Genomic DNA, 13,566 nt, shown 5'->3' with positions numbered 1-13,566 from the left:
CCCTGGACACCGAAACACAGGTGCACTCGTTCAATGAAAGAATTATTTACTGCTTCCAGTGTTGCCTGCTGAAGAGAATTACAAGCAAGCACGATACGTTCCTGCATGTCTTCTGGAGGTGTTGGAAAATCACGATAGACAACGTCTTAAATGCATCCCAAAGAAAAATGTCCAGAGGACGTAAATCAGGAGACCTAGCGAGACAACTAACTGTTCTTACTCGACCAATCCATCTGGCAGGATACCTTCGATTCAGAACATGACGTGAACGCGAGGCATTATGTGCTGGACATCCACCGTGTTGATAGCACATTAGCATTCCGGTTCTTAGCGGTACTTCATCCAGAAGAGGAGGAAGAATTCGTCTGAGAAAGTTGGCTTACGCTGTGCCGTTTAGACTACGATTGGTGAAATAAGGGCCAATAATTGTAGCTCCAAGCAACCCACACCAGACGTTAACTCTCCACTGACGCTGTTGTTCCACCTGTGTAATCCATCGTGGGCTGTCGCTGAACCAATAATGCACGTTCCTTGTATATACCTGTCCTTTGTTTGAGAAGGAACATTCGGCGGCAAATACTGACTAAACTGCACATGATTCTGGAAATCATTCCCATGCAATTCTTAATGTAGGTATACATGGTAAGGATGGAAACGGTGACGTGTAAGAATAGGATGTACACTGGTTTTAGGAATGCGAATCTCGTGTTCAAGCTGTCGTGTGCTCACATGTGGATTCGTAGCAACGGAAGCGAGAACAGTAACTTCGGCAGTTTCGTCTGTGATAGTGCTACGACGATTGCGTTGGCGTGGGTTGAAACTTCCAGTTTCCCGAAACTTCGCAAGAAGACGAGAAAACATCCGTCGCGAAGGTGGATTCTTGTCAGGATATTATCTCTCTGTACAGTTCCGCTGTCTGCGTAGCATTTCGCCTACCTTCAACAACAACAATAAAAGAAACGTTATGTCGATGCAGTTTGTAGGGAAGACAGCCTGTCAAACGATAAATTACTGTACTAAATGTAACCGCACATAAGAAAACAGTATTACAATTACTGTTATGCTAACTTACATTCCCCGTAAATGCGTAGCATTTCTACATTCTCTTCGTTGGTGTACATTCTACTCATACCTCTTCAACTGACGATTGTTGTCGGAATGACGGGTGTGCATTCTACTTATGTTTACATTTGTCCTCTGTTAGCGTCAGCACGTGGATGTGTTCCATTACTGCGAGTACCTGCACTAAGCGCTGGGAGCGTCAACGACAGTGTTGTGTTATGTAATTAATAACGCTGTGTTTCAGTGAATGGTACATTGTGACACATTTTTGAATAGGCCTTTAAGAGAGGAAATGAATTACCGAATAAAAAAATCAGGGTGCCAGTTAAAAAAGTCATACCGCTGTTCATATATTTGTAAAAAAACAAAGCTATAACGAAGGTAATCATGCTATTGATATTCCCGTGACGGCTAAAGAACATTTGCCTGAAACATTATTTAATTTGCATCTGGACAAACAGTTATTCAGGGTGGTCAAGATTATATACAGGGTGTACCATTTCAGGCACATGTTGTTTAGCCGTCAGGGGGATATCAATCAGCATGATTGCCTTAGTTGTAGCTTTATATTTTACAAAGATATAAACAGCGGTATGACTATTTTAATTGGCACCCTGAATTTTTTATTCGGTAATTCATTTCCTCTCCTAACGACCTATTAAAAAATGTGTCAGAGTGTGCCATTCACTGAAACACTACGTTATTAATTGCTTAACACAACACTGACGTTGACGCTCCCAGCGCTTAGTGCAGGTACTCGGGGTAATGGAACACATCCACGAGCTGACGTTGACAGACAAATGTAAACATAAGTAGAGTGCACACCCGTCATTCCGTCAACCATTGTCAGTTCAAGAGCTGTGTGAGTTGAATGTACACCAACGAAGAGAAGGTGGAAATGCTACTCATTTATTGGGTATCTGGTAAGTAACTTACTAGGTATATATATATATATATATATATATATATATGAATTGTCTGCAGTGTCAATACCTGGTAAGTAATATACAGGGTAGTCCATTGATAGTGACTGGGTCTAATATCTAACGAAATAAGCATCAAACGAAAAAACTACAAAGAACGAAACTCGTCTAGCTTGAAGGGGGAAACCAGATGGCGCTATGGCTGGCCCGCTAGATGGCGCTAACATAGGTCAAACGGATATAGACTGCGTTTTTTTTTTAAATAGGAACCACCATTTTTATTACACATTCGTGTAGTACGTAAATAAATATGAATGTTTTAGTTTGGACCACTTTTTTCGCTTTGTTATAGATGGCGCTGTAGTAGTCAAAAACTTACAAGTACGTGGTATCACGTAACATTCCGTCAGTGCGGACGGTATTTGCTTCGTGATACATTACCCGTGTTAAAATGGACCGTTTACCAATTGCGCAAAAGGTCGATATCGTGTTGATGTATGGCTATTGTGATCAAAATGCCCAACGGGCGTGAGCTATGTATGCTGCTCGGTACCCTGCACGACATCATCCAAGTGTCCGGATCGTTCGCCGGATAATTACGTTATTTAAGCAAACAGGAAGTGTTCAGCCACATGTGAAACGTCAACCACGACCTGCAACAAAAGATGATGCCGAAGTAGGTGTTTTAGCTGCTGTCACGGTTAATCCCCGCATCAGTAGCAGACAAACTGCGCGAGAACCGGGGATCTCAAAAACAACGGTGCTGAGAATGCTACATCAACATCGATTGCACCCGTACCATATTTCTATGCACCAGAAATTGCATGGCGACGACTTTGAACGTCATGTACAGTTCTGCCACTGGGCACAAGAGAAATTACAGCCGGCCGCGGTGGCCGTGCGGTTCTAGGCGCTTCAGTCCGGAACCGCGTGACTGCTACGGTCACAGGTTCGAATCCTGCCTCGGGCATGGATGTGTGTGATGTGCTTAGGTTAGTTCGGTTTAAGTAGTTCTAAGTTCTAGGGGACTGATGACCTAAGATGTTAAGTACCGTAGTGCTCAGAGCCCTTTGAGCCATTTGAAGAAATTACGGGACGGTGACAGATTTTTTGCACGCGTTCTATTTAGCGACGAAGCGTCACTCACCAAAAGCGGTAACGTAATCCAGCATAATATGCACTACTGGGCAACGGAAAATCCACGATGGCTACGACAAGTGGAAGATCAGCGACCTCGGCGGATTTATGTATGGGTCGGCATTATGGGACGAAGGATAATTGTCCCCCATTTTATTTTTGGCAATATAAATGGTGCAATATATGTTGATTTCCTACGTAATGTTCTACCGATGTTACTACAAGATGTTTCACTGCATGACAGTATGCCGATGTAGTTCCAACATGATGGATGTCCGGCACATAGCTCGCGTGCGGTTGAAGCGGTATTGAATAACAAATTTCATGACAAATGGATTGGTCGTCGAAGCACCATACCATGGCCCGCACGTTCACCGGACTGACGTCCCCGGCTTTGTTTCTGTGGGGAAAGTTGAAGGATATTTGCTATCGTGATCCACCGACAACGCGTTGACAACATACGTCAGCGCATTGTCAATGCATGTGCGAAGATTACGGAAGGCGAACTACTCGCTGTTGAGAGCAATGTCGTTACACGTATTGTCAAATGCATTGAGGTTGACGGACATAATTTTGAGCATTTATTGCATTAATGAGGTATTTACAGGTAATCACGCTGTAACAGCATGCGTTCTCAGAAATGATAAGTTCATTAAGGTACATGTATCACACTGTAACAACCGAGATAAAATGTTCAAACGTACCTACGTTCTGTATTTTATTTTAAACAATCTACCTGTTACCAACTGTTCGTCTAAAATTGTGAGCCATTCATCTGTGACCATTACGGCGCCATCTATCACAAAGCGGAAAAAGTGGTCCAACTAAAACATTCATATATCTTTACGTACTTCACGAATATGTAATAAAAAATGGGGGTTCCTATTTAAAAAATCGCAGTTGATATCCGTTTGACCTATGGCAGTGCCATCTAGCGGGCGAACCATAGCGCCATCTGGTTTCCCCCTTCAAGCTAGACAAGGTTCGTTCTTTGTAGTTTTTTTGTTTGATGCTTATTTCGTGAGATATTTGGCCCGGTCACGATCAATGGACATCCCTGTATATATGTATTATGTGCAGTATGCAGTACCTGGTAAATTACTGCACCTCACTCAATGGTACACGTAGATTCATTCCAATATACAGGGTTATTACAAATGATTGAAGCGATTTCACAGCTCTACAATAACTTTATTATTTGAGATATTTTCACAATGCTTTGCACACACATACAAAAACTCAAAAAGTTTTTTTAGGCATTCACAAATGTTCGATATGTGCCCCTTTACTGATTCGACAGACATCAAGCCGATAATCAAGTTCCTCCCACACTCGGCGCAGCATGTCCCCATCAATGAGTTCGAAAGCATCGTTGATGCGAGCTCGCAGTTCTGGCACGTTCCTTGGTAGAGGAGGTTTAAACACTGAATCTTTCACATAACCCCACAGAAAGAAATCGCATGGGGTTACGTCGGGAGAGCGTGGAGGCCATGGCATGAATTGCCGATCATGATCTCCACCACGACCGATCCATCGGTTTTCCAATCTCCTGTTTAAGAAATGCTGAACATCATGATGGAAGTGCGGTGGAGCACCATCCTGTTGAAAGATGAAGTCGGCGCTGTCGGTCTCCATTTGTGGGATGAGCCAATTTTCCAGCATGTCCAGATACACGTGTCCTGTAACGTTTTTTTCGCAGAAGAAAAAGGGGCCGTAAACTTTAAACCGTGAGATTGCACAAAGCACGTTAACTTTTGGTGAATTGCGAATTTGCTGCACGAATGCGTGAGGATTCTCTACCGCCCAGATTCGCACATTGTGTCTGTTCACTTCACCATTAAGAAAAAAATGTTGCTTCATCACTGAAAACAAGTTTCTCATTGAACGCATCCTCTTCCATGAGCTGTTGCAACCGCGCCGAAAATTCAAAGCGATTGACTTTATCATCGGGTGTCAGGGCTTGTAGCAATTGTAAACGGTAAGGCTTCTGCTTTAGCCTTTTCCGTAAGATTTTCCAAACCGTCGGCTGTGGTACGTTTAGCTCCCTGCTTGCTTTATTCGTCGACTTCCGCGGGCTACGCGCGAAACTTGCCCGCCCGCGTTCAACCGTTTCTTCGCTCACTGCAGGCCGACCCGTTGATTTCGCCTTACAGAGGCATCCAGAAGCTTTAAACTGCGCATACCATCGCCGAATGGAGTTATCAGTTGGTGGATCTTTGTTGAACTGCGTCCTGAAGTGTCGTTGCACTGTTATGACTGACTGATGTGAGTGCACTTCAAGCACGACATACGCTTTCTTGGCTCCTGTCGCCATTTTGTCTCACTGCGCTCTCGAGTGCTCTGGCGGCAGAAACCTGAAGTGCGGCTTCAGCCGAACAAAACTTTATGAGTTTTTCTACGTATCTGTAGTGTGTCGTGACCATATGTCAATGAATGGAGCTACAGTGAATTTATGAAATCGCTTCAGTCATTTGTAATAGCCCTGTACAGCATGAGAACTGCATTAGTAAAAATAAAAGCTGCTAGTTACGGCACATCATTATAATACATAATTAATTGATTAGCTTTTAATTAATGCATACATATATTATTCTGTTCTCGTGTAGGACAATCTAATTAGATACACTATGAACTCACAGCTGAATGAAAAAGGGAACCTGCTGCAAACGGGCACAGATCTTACTACATTACACCTGTCTAAAGTACTTAAGATACGTTGCAAATTTTACATTTATGTGACAAACTATAAGTATAGAGTACTGTATTTTAACTGTCAAACCACACCAAAAAGGCACTGATAGTCTTGTTTCACAGTGGGATAAGTATATTAAGAGCTATGGAGATTAATTTTGAAATAATAAACAGTTTATGTACCTTTTTCCTGCTGTCTAGTATTCGTTTGACTGTCTCTTACAATAGCTGCAAAACAGCAATGAAAAGCTACTGATGCTTCACAGAAATAATTCAGTTGATGGGTGCAGTCTATTTTGTACCTGGGAATGGTGAGCACGGAGGAGAGTCCGCTGCCGTAGCTGGCGGTGACGAGCAGGTAGGCGATCAGCAGCCAGGACAGCACGTGGCGCGTGGGGCCCACGACACGTGTGTGGCGCCGCTCCACGTCCGGCGTCTGCAGCACCAGCAGGCCCAAAGACCGGAAGAAGCAGTCCTCCACTGTGGAGTATCGCCCGCCGGCCAACACTGTGTCATTTTCCTCACCTGCAGACAGTAGGTATTTAGGAGCCCAGTAATTTTATTCCACATATTATTACTGTTCTTAAAGATGTTTCAGAATGGTACCGACTAACTTCGAAGTGCTGTTAAGTCTTACAGGAGGAAGAATTTAAGAACAGGGACTCATGTCCGACAGTGAAGTTACACAGGATCGAAAATACGGGGTCAAAAGTTATCCATACGCCACCAACATTGGAATAGGCTATTTATCTATGTTAAAATTATGGTGCGGATTGTTGTTATTCTCACATTCAGACAGAATTTACCGATGAATATTCTCACAAAATATCTGTTATTTTTGTGCAATTGAAGCTTAAAAATCACTAATTATCAAGAAATGGTCACGGGATCGAAAACGCATTTTTATTGGCTGAAGCTCTGGTAACGTCACATTCTAGTAGTAAGACAAAGCTATAGAAGATACCAATGTTTTACATACTTCTGCAAACACTTCAGCTACTTGGTGATAGAAAAAGAGTTTACAATTTTAAGCAACAATAGAAAGTAATTTTGTAACCGCTGATAGTGGCAACGTTCTGAATGTCGATGCGTTTATGGTCCACTCATTTATAGCGGCGATGTGTGCAAGTACCGACATTGTTTCCCTGCTTCCTGCAACATCATTAAACTCGCTCAAAATTAAGGAACAGCAAATCTTTTGCGAATGGGTCCATATCTTGTATGTAGACTATCGACTATCGGTTATGAATGACGACCCAATGCACAGTAAAGTTATTCTTGGCAAATATTAGTGCTGATTTCCTCTACACAAGACACTCAGCGGAGGCAGTGCAATGGGAATGCGCTCTGTGGCGCAACGGACAGCGTTTGTGCCTGGGGATGGGAAGGATACAGGTTCAAATCCTATAAGGGTCATATACTGGAAAAAGTTCTACACAAAATAAGGAAATAGCGTTAGCAAGAACTTATTGGATCCACTGTTCTGTTGGTGGGATGTTAATCTTAGTCTGAGAAATGGACAACTGAGAATAAATGCATTTACTTTGCGTACAAACAATTAAATTTTTGAAAAGCATTGCTACTAGTGCACGTATCGCCATACGCCCACAGTGCAACTAGATGTAGGAGTATATAGTTTTGTATCGGAAGAGATATAACGCATGTACAACATAGAGGTAACACAAAAGTAAGGACTTTGATGTTTGTGAGTGCAAACTAAAGTCAGTGTCTGAAGCAAACTTACTTTATATTTATATCAGATGATAAAGCTTCAAAAATTTGAACAATAACGATCCTAGCTGGACTGTACGAAGATAAAAAGCTATTGTTCCTAATAAAGTAAAAGGTGTATGATCATATTAACTAGAAAAATCTTTCTGTAGGTAACGCGTGTGGACAGCGATCGCCAATGTAAGCGCATGTAAACGGCAAGGAAAACATAAAATATTCTCTTTGTGATGGTGAAGTTTTGTAATTTTGATTTGGTTTTCTCATGACAGGAGTGTCGAGTCGCTTTACAAATAAGTTAAAATATTGTTTTGGCTGAATTCGAATCAGTCGATATCATCTTATAAAATTAGACGATCATGTTATAAAGTCTGATAGTCTACCAATTTCTCTTTGGTTCCATTTTGCTCGTTGCTTTTGGTCCAGACAGACGTCTCTTGACAGCTGTTTAAGTCCATCGTTCATTCTTTTATTCAGTCTGCCTTTTTTTTTCAGTTATCAACCAGCCGTCTGACCGAACACGCTGAGCTACTGTGGCGGCATCTATCTAAGCTATCGAATGAGATACATAACACTGGGTATAACGACAATTTTCATTAAGAGTTTAATGTCGCTGGATGACGCTATCCATCCTTGTAACAGTGGGAAATCATATCTCACAGGTAAATTAACGTTCAATTTAGAGTGCAAGAGTTTTTTAGTTGAGTAATGGGCATTGTGCATCGACGAGGTGGCATTTGGCCGGTGCAGTTCAACCATATTTTACGCATCTTCTCATTCTTTAGAACACTCGGAAACAATTTTTAGCGACTTTAATAGATGTATTTGTACAGTGTGGTATTGTACACCGTTTGTGACCCATTTTGCGAAACGTAAATTCCAAAACAAGATATCACTTTGAATTGGCTTTATGACAGTGGGTGCTGCGGGCTAGACAGTGATGTCACAGGCATCACATGACTCGAATGATGCGTTTTAGCTGGCTTTCAAAGTATTTTCATTTCATTTCCATTTTTATAAAGGAATTCTGAAATTCAGGAGAAAAAAAGATTTGTGAGCGTAAAATGACATATTTTGCAAAAACAGACATAATGTCTTATGGGACAACCGCAATCAGTGATTTTATAATGTTACTTAAAATCCGTCTTGATTGCAAATTTTTTTTTATTATTCATATGGCCGGTTTCGGTTCATTCAGAACCATCTCCAGATCTGATATTTAAGTTACAGGAGTAACCCGTCCAATTCAGCAACTTTCACATGCTACGTCACATATTGGCCAACCAATTTTATGTGACGTAGCTTGTGAAAGTTGCTGAATTGGACGGGTTACTCCTGTAACTTAAATATCAGATCTGAAGATGGTTCTGAATGAACCGAAACCGGTCATATGAATAATAAAAAAAAATTTGCAATCAAGACGGATTTTAAGTAACATTATAAAATGACATAATTAGCTATTTAAAAGGGTTTTCGGAAAACAGTAGAATTCCCATATTGCGACCTCTGCTGCTGATTACTTTGGCAGTCTGTCACGATCCATGAACGTGACTACAATGGGTGCCTCACCAGGTGTTTCTGACGGTACTGACAAATTTGTAACTGTGCGTAGACGAATTCAGCCCAAACAGTTACCATTTGTCAGGTGTGTCACGTAACAGCATGTGTGAACAGAATGTCACTTGTTTTCTCGTTACTAACAAAAGTAATTTTTAGTGGAATCATGATATGAACATTTGACATAGCGGAGACAAATTACTTTTCTGTGATGTGATCAACAGAGACAGCAATACACGCATAACAGTCAGAGCTGTAGTATCTGCTGGATAGTGTTGCTACATGGCGGGAGCGGCGAAACAGCATCGTACAAGCCGCGGCACGAGAAAGTGCAAATCGGGCATCGGAAACGTGGTGAGAAAATGTTTCTTGTTCAGGAACTCCATTACTGATATTGCCAGCTTGCATTTTATACCCCTTGTAATTCCAACCTTGTTAGGTACAAGTGACGGCCAAGACGTTTCCGTTCGAAGGCCACATGGTCCAGAATCGGTCGCCATTGAGGCGATATCGCCATGAGCATGGTGGCAATCATCGTGCCGACGCACTTGACTGAAAACCTTGTTAAAACAACGTACCTCGTCATAGCCTTTTCATAGGGACCAAAGACGTTATAACTGCATAGGGAGAGATCAGGACTACAGGGTGTGTGCTCGAGCGTCCCTCAACTGAGTTGGCGTAACTTCTGAATTAAGAAATTTGCTGTATGGGGACGTGAGTTGTCAGGAAGCAGCAGCACGTGATGGAGCGCCATTCCACAACTGTGGTTTTAAACAGACATGCTGCCCAAAAAATGTTCTTCGTTCTCTTACGGATGTCTACCGGTGTTTGTCCTTCGGCAACGACGGAAAGGATACCAGCACGTTGGACGTGTTTGAACGCATTTGTTAATAATGTCGCCATTGTTCACATTACTGCACTTACCTCACTCACGTTGGAAAGACTCGAATGCCACACTAATGCCTGGCCTACATGTCGATGCTTATACGCCCGCATCGGAGTCGTGCTACGTTGTACATATGGTGCAGCAACACCCTCAGACTGGAACTTTTTGACCGATCCTTACATTGTACTGCCAAAATGAAAAATAAGTCTATTACTTTTAACGTGGCATTTTCAGACTTAATTGGCCTATTTTCACTTCCGTAAAAGTTCATCCTAGAACGTCACTCCTCATACCAGTCTTCCAGCACCTTTGGTGTCTCAGGGAGAATTATAGCCTCATCATCCTACCATGTAGTGTTTAATTCTATTTCTTGAATTTGAATCATATTCCCAATTTATCCTTGGTTTCTTTTACTTCTTTTTCCATGTTAATAGCTAGTAACAATGGAATAGGCTAAAACTCTCTGACATTCCCTTTCAGTGCTCTGTCAAATTGGTGTCACAGTATTACATTAGCCATCTCATCTTCTTCGACTTCCTCTTCCCTCTCATTGAGATTGTCTGCAATATGCGGATTCTGCCTTTCCCGTTGTGAGGTATGCTTTTACAGCTTTACATTTCTCCTCTAACCATATTCGATTATCCTAATTTAACTTAATGTAAATCTCTTTTTTATTGGTCTATATTCTCTACTGGCTGCTTTGTTTTTATATTTCTCTTCTCAGCTAACCCATCTGCTGTCAAATAACGACTTTATTAGAGGATGAGACAGCTGTTATTCCAATGGAGCTCATCCTACTTAGATGCCAGCGCTACCGACCTCAGTCCTCGCTCTTTCATTCAAATGAACCATAATTGTACTTATGTTGAAATTCAAAGGGCAGTAAGTCTTGGTACTACATGGTACTACATCTCATAAACAGTACAATACTATTGTGGTCACTAGTGTTTTGGAACATGATATGTAGTGCGTATTACTGATCTTGGGGCTCCTCAAAAGACGACACCTTACGTATTCTTATTTTGACACAATGACATCGTTAATAACGACTGCAGTGGGCACGAGAGCATCAAAATTGGACCGTGCATCGTTGGAAACGCGTCGCCAAGTCGGATGAATCACTTTTACTGCTACGCCAGGTCTGTAAAGGCGTCCGGATGAGAAGTCATACAGAGGATCGGCCTCGCAAAACGTGATCCACCTGAAGGACGGCTGCCGGTGCGGGAGAATTATGCTGCGCACGACATTCACCTGCTTTCTGGGGCACTGTGGTGGTTATCTAAGGCACCGTAAGAGCTTTCGATTCTGAACATTATGGCGGATCACCTGCATCCACTGACGATTGATGTTATCGCCAGCGCCGATGGAATTTTCCATCACAGCAACTGTCTATGTCACTCACGTTGATGCCTTAGTCACCAAGATCACTTTATCTCTACCTGACGGAAAACATCTAGATTGCTATCGGACATCAGCTCTGGTCCCACCAACTGCATGCCCGTAATTCGCAACTTGGCGAGTACACATATGTCACATGTTAACTCCATAACTCTACCAGTGAGTTAATCGAGTCCATGTCATGAAGGATTGCTGCTTAATTGCGTTCTAAGGTGGTGAGCCCCCCCCCCCCCCCCCCATGAACCATGGACCTTGCCGTTGGTGGGAGGCTTGCGTGCCTCAGCGATACAGATAGCCGTACCGTAGGTGCAACCACAACGGAGGGGTATCTGTTGAGAGGCCAGACAAACGTGTGGTTCCTGAAGAGGGGCAGCAGCCTTTTCAGTAGTTGCAAGGGCAACAGTCTGGATGATTGACTGATCTGGCCTTGTAACAATAACCAAAACGGCCTTGCTGTGCTAGTACTGCGAACGGCTGAAAGCAAGGGGAAACTACAGCCGTAATTTTTCCCGAGGGCATGCAGCTTTACTGTATGATTACATGATGATGGCGTCCTCTTGGGTAAAATATTCCGGAGGTAAAATAGTCCCCCATTCGGATCTCCGGGCGGGGACTACTCAAGAGGATGTCGTTATCAGGAGAAAGAAAACTGGCGTTCTACGGATCGGAGCGTGGAATGTCAGATCCCTTAATCGGGCAGGTAGGTTAGAAAATTTAAAAAGGGAAATGGATAGGTTGAAGTTAGATATAGTGGGAATTAGTGAAGTTAGGTGGCAGGAGGAACAAGACTTCTGGTCAGGTGACTACAGGGTTATAAACACAAAATCAAATAGGGGTAATGCAGGAGTAGGTTTAATAATGAATAGGAAAATAGGAATGCGGGTAAGCTACTACAAACAGCATAGTGAACGCATTATTGTGGCCAAGATAGATACGAAGCCCTCACCTACTACAGTAGTACAAGTTTATATGCCAACTAGCTCTGCAGATGACGAAGAAATTGAAGAAATGTATGAAGAAATAAAAGAAATTATTCAGATTGTGAAGGGAGACGAAAATTTAATAGTCATGGGTGACTGGAATTCGAGTGTAGGAAAAGGAAGAGAAGGAAACATAGTAGGTGAATATGGATTGGGGGACAGAAATGAAAGAGGAAGCCGCCTGGTAGAATTTTGCACAGAGCACAACATAATCATAACTAACACTTGGTTTAAGAATCATGAAAGAAGGTTGTATACATGGAAGAACCCTGGAGATACTAAAAGGTATCAGATAGATTATATAATGGTAAGACAGAGATTTAGGAACCAGGTTTTAAATTGTAAGACATTTCCAGGGGCAGATGTGGACTCTGACCACAATCTATTGGTTATGACCTGTAGATTAAAACTGAAGAAACTGCAAAAAGGTGAGAATTTAAGGAGATGGGACCTGGATAAACTAAAAGAACCAGAGGTTGTACACAGATTCAGGGAGAGCATAAGGGAGCAATTGACTGGAATGGGGGAAATAAATACAGTAGAAGAAGAATGGGTAGCTTTGAGGGATGAAGTAGTGAAGGCAGCAGAGGATCAAGTAGGTAAAAAGACGAGGGCTAGTAGAAATCCTTGGGTAACAGAAGAAATATTGAATTTAATTGATGAAAGGAGAAAATATAAAAATGCAGTAAGTGAAACAGGCAAAAAGGAATACAAACGTCTCAAAAATGAGATCGACAGGAAGTGCAAAATGGCTAAGCAGGGATGGCTAGAGGACAAATGTAAGGATGTAGAGGCCTATCTCACTAGGGGTAAGATAGATACCGCCTACAGGAAAATTAAAGAGACCTTTGGAGATAAGAGAACGACTTGTATGAATATCAAGAGCTCAGATGGAAACCCAGTTCTAAGCAAAGAAAGGAAAGCAGAAAGGTGGAAGGAGTATATTGAGGGTCTATACAAGGGCGATGTACTTGAGGACAATATTATGGAAATGGAAGAGGATGTAGATGAAGATGAAATGGGAGATACGATACTGCGTGAAGAGTTTGACAGAGCACTGAAAGACCTGAGTCGAAACAAGGCCCCCGGAGTAGACAATATTCCATTGGAACTACTGACGGCCGTGGGAGAGCCAGTCCTGACAAAACTCTACCATCTGGTGAGCAAGATGTATGAAACAGGCGAAATACCCTCAGACTTCAAG

General features: G+C 42.3%; 1 protein-coding gene across 1 annotated transcript in view; it reads right to left on the bottom strand.

Moving 5' to 3' along the window:
• Positions 1-13,566, bottom strand: part of LOC124775198 — a 159,442-nt gene that overhangs the window by 52,453 nt on the left and 93,423 nt on the right. The window contains exon 5 of the mRNA XM_047250037.1: positions 6,116-6,338. Within this exon, the coding sequence (XP_047105993.1) occupies positions 6,116-6,338 (223 nt within the window). The remainder of the gene's footprint in view (positions 1-6,115; positions 6,339-13,566) is intronic.

This window comes from Schistocerca piceifrons, chromosome 2 (genome assembly GCF_021461385.2).
Source record: "Schistocerca piceifrons isolate TAMUIC-IGC-003096 chromosome 2, iqSchPice1.1, whole genome shotgun sequence".
NCBI classification, from domain to species: domain Eukaryota; kingdom Metazoa; phylum Arthropoda; class Insecta; order Orthoptera; family Acrididae; genus Schistocerca; species Schistocerca piceifrons.
This window is presented reverse-complemented; position numbering and strand designations above follow the sequence as displayed.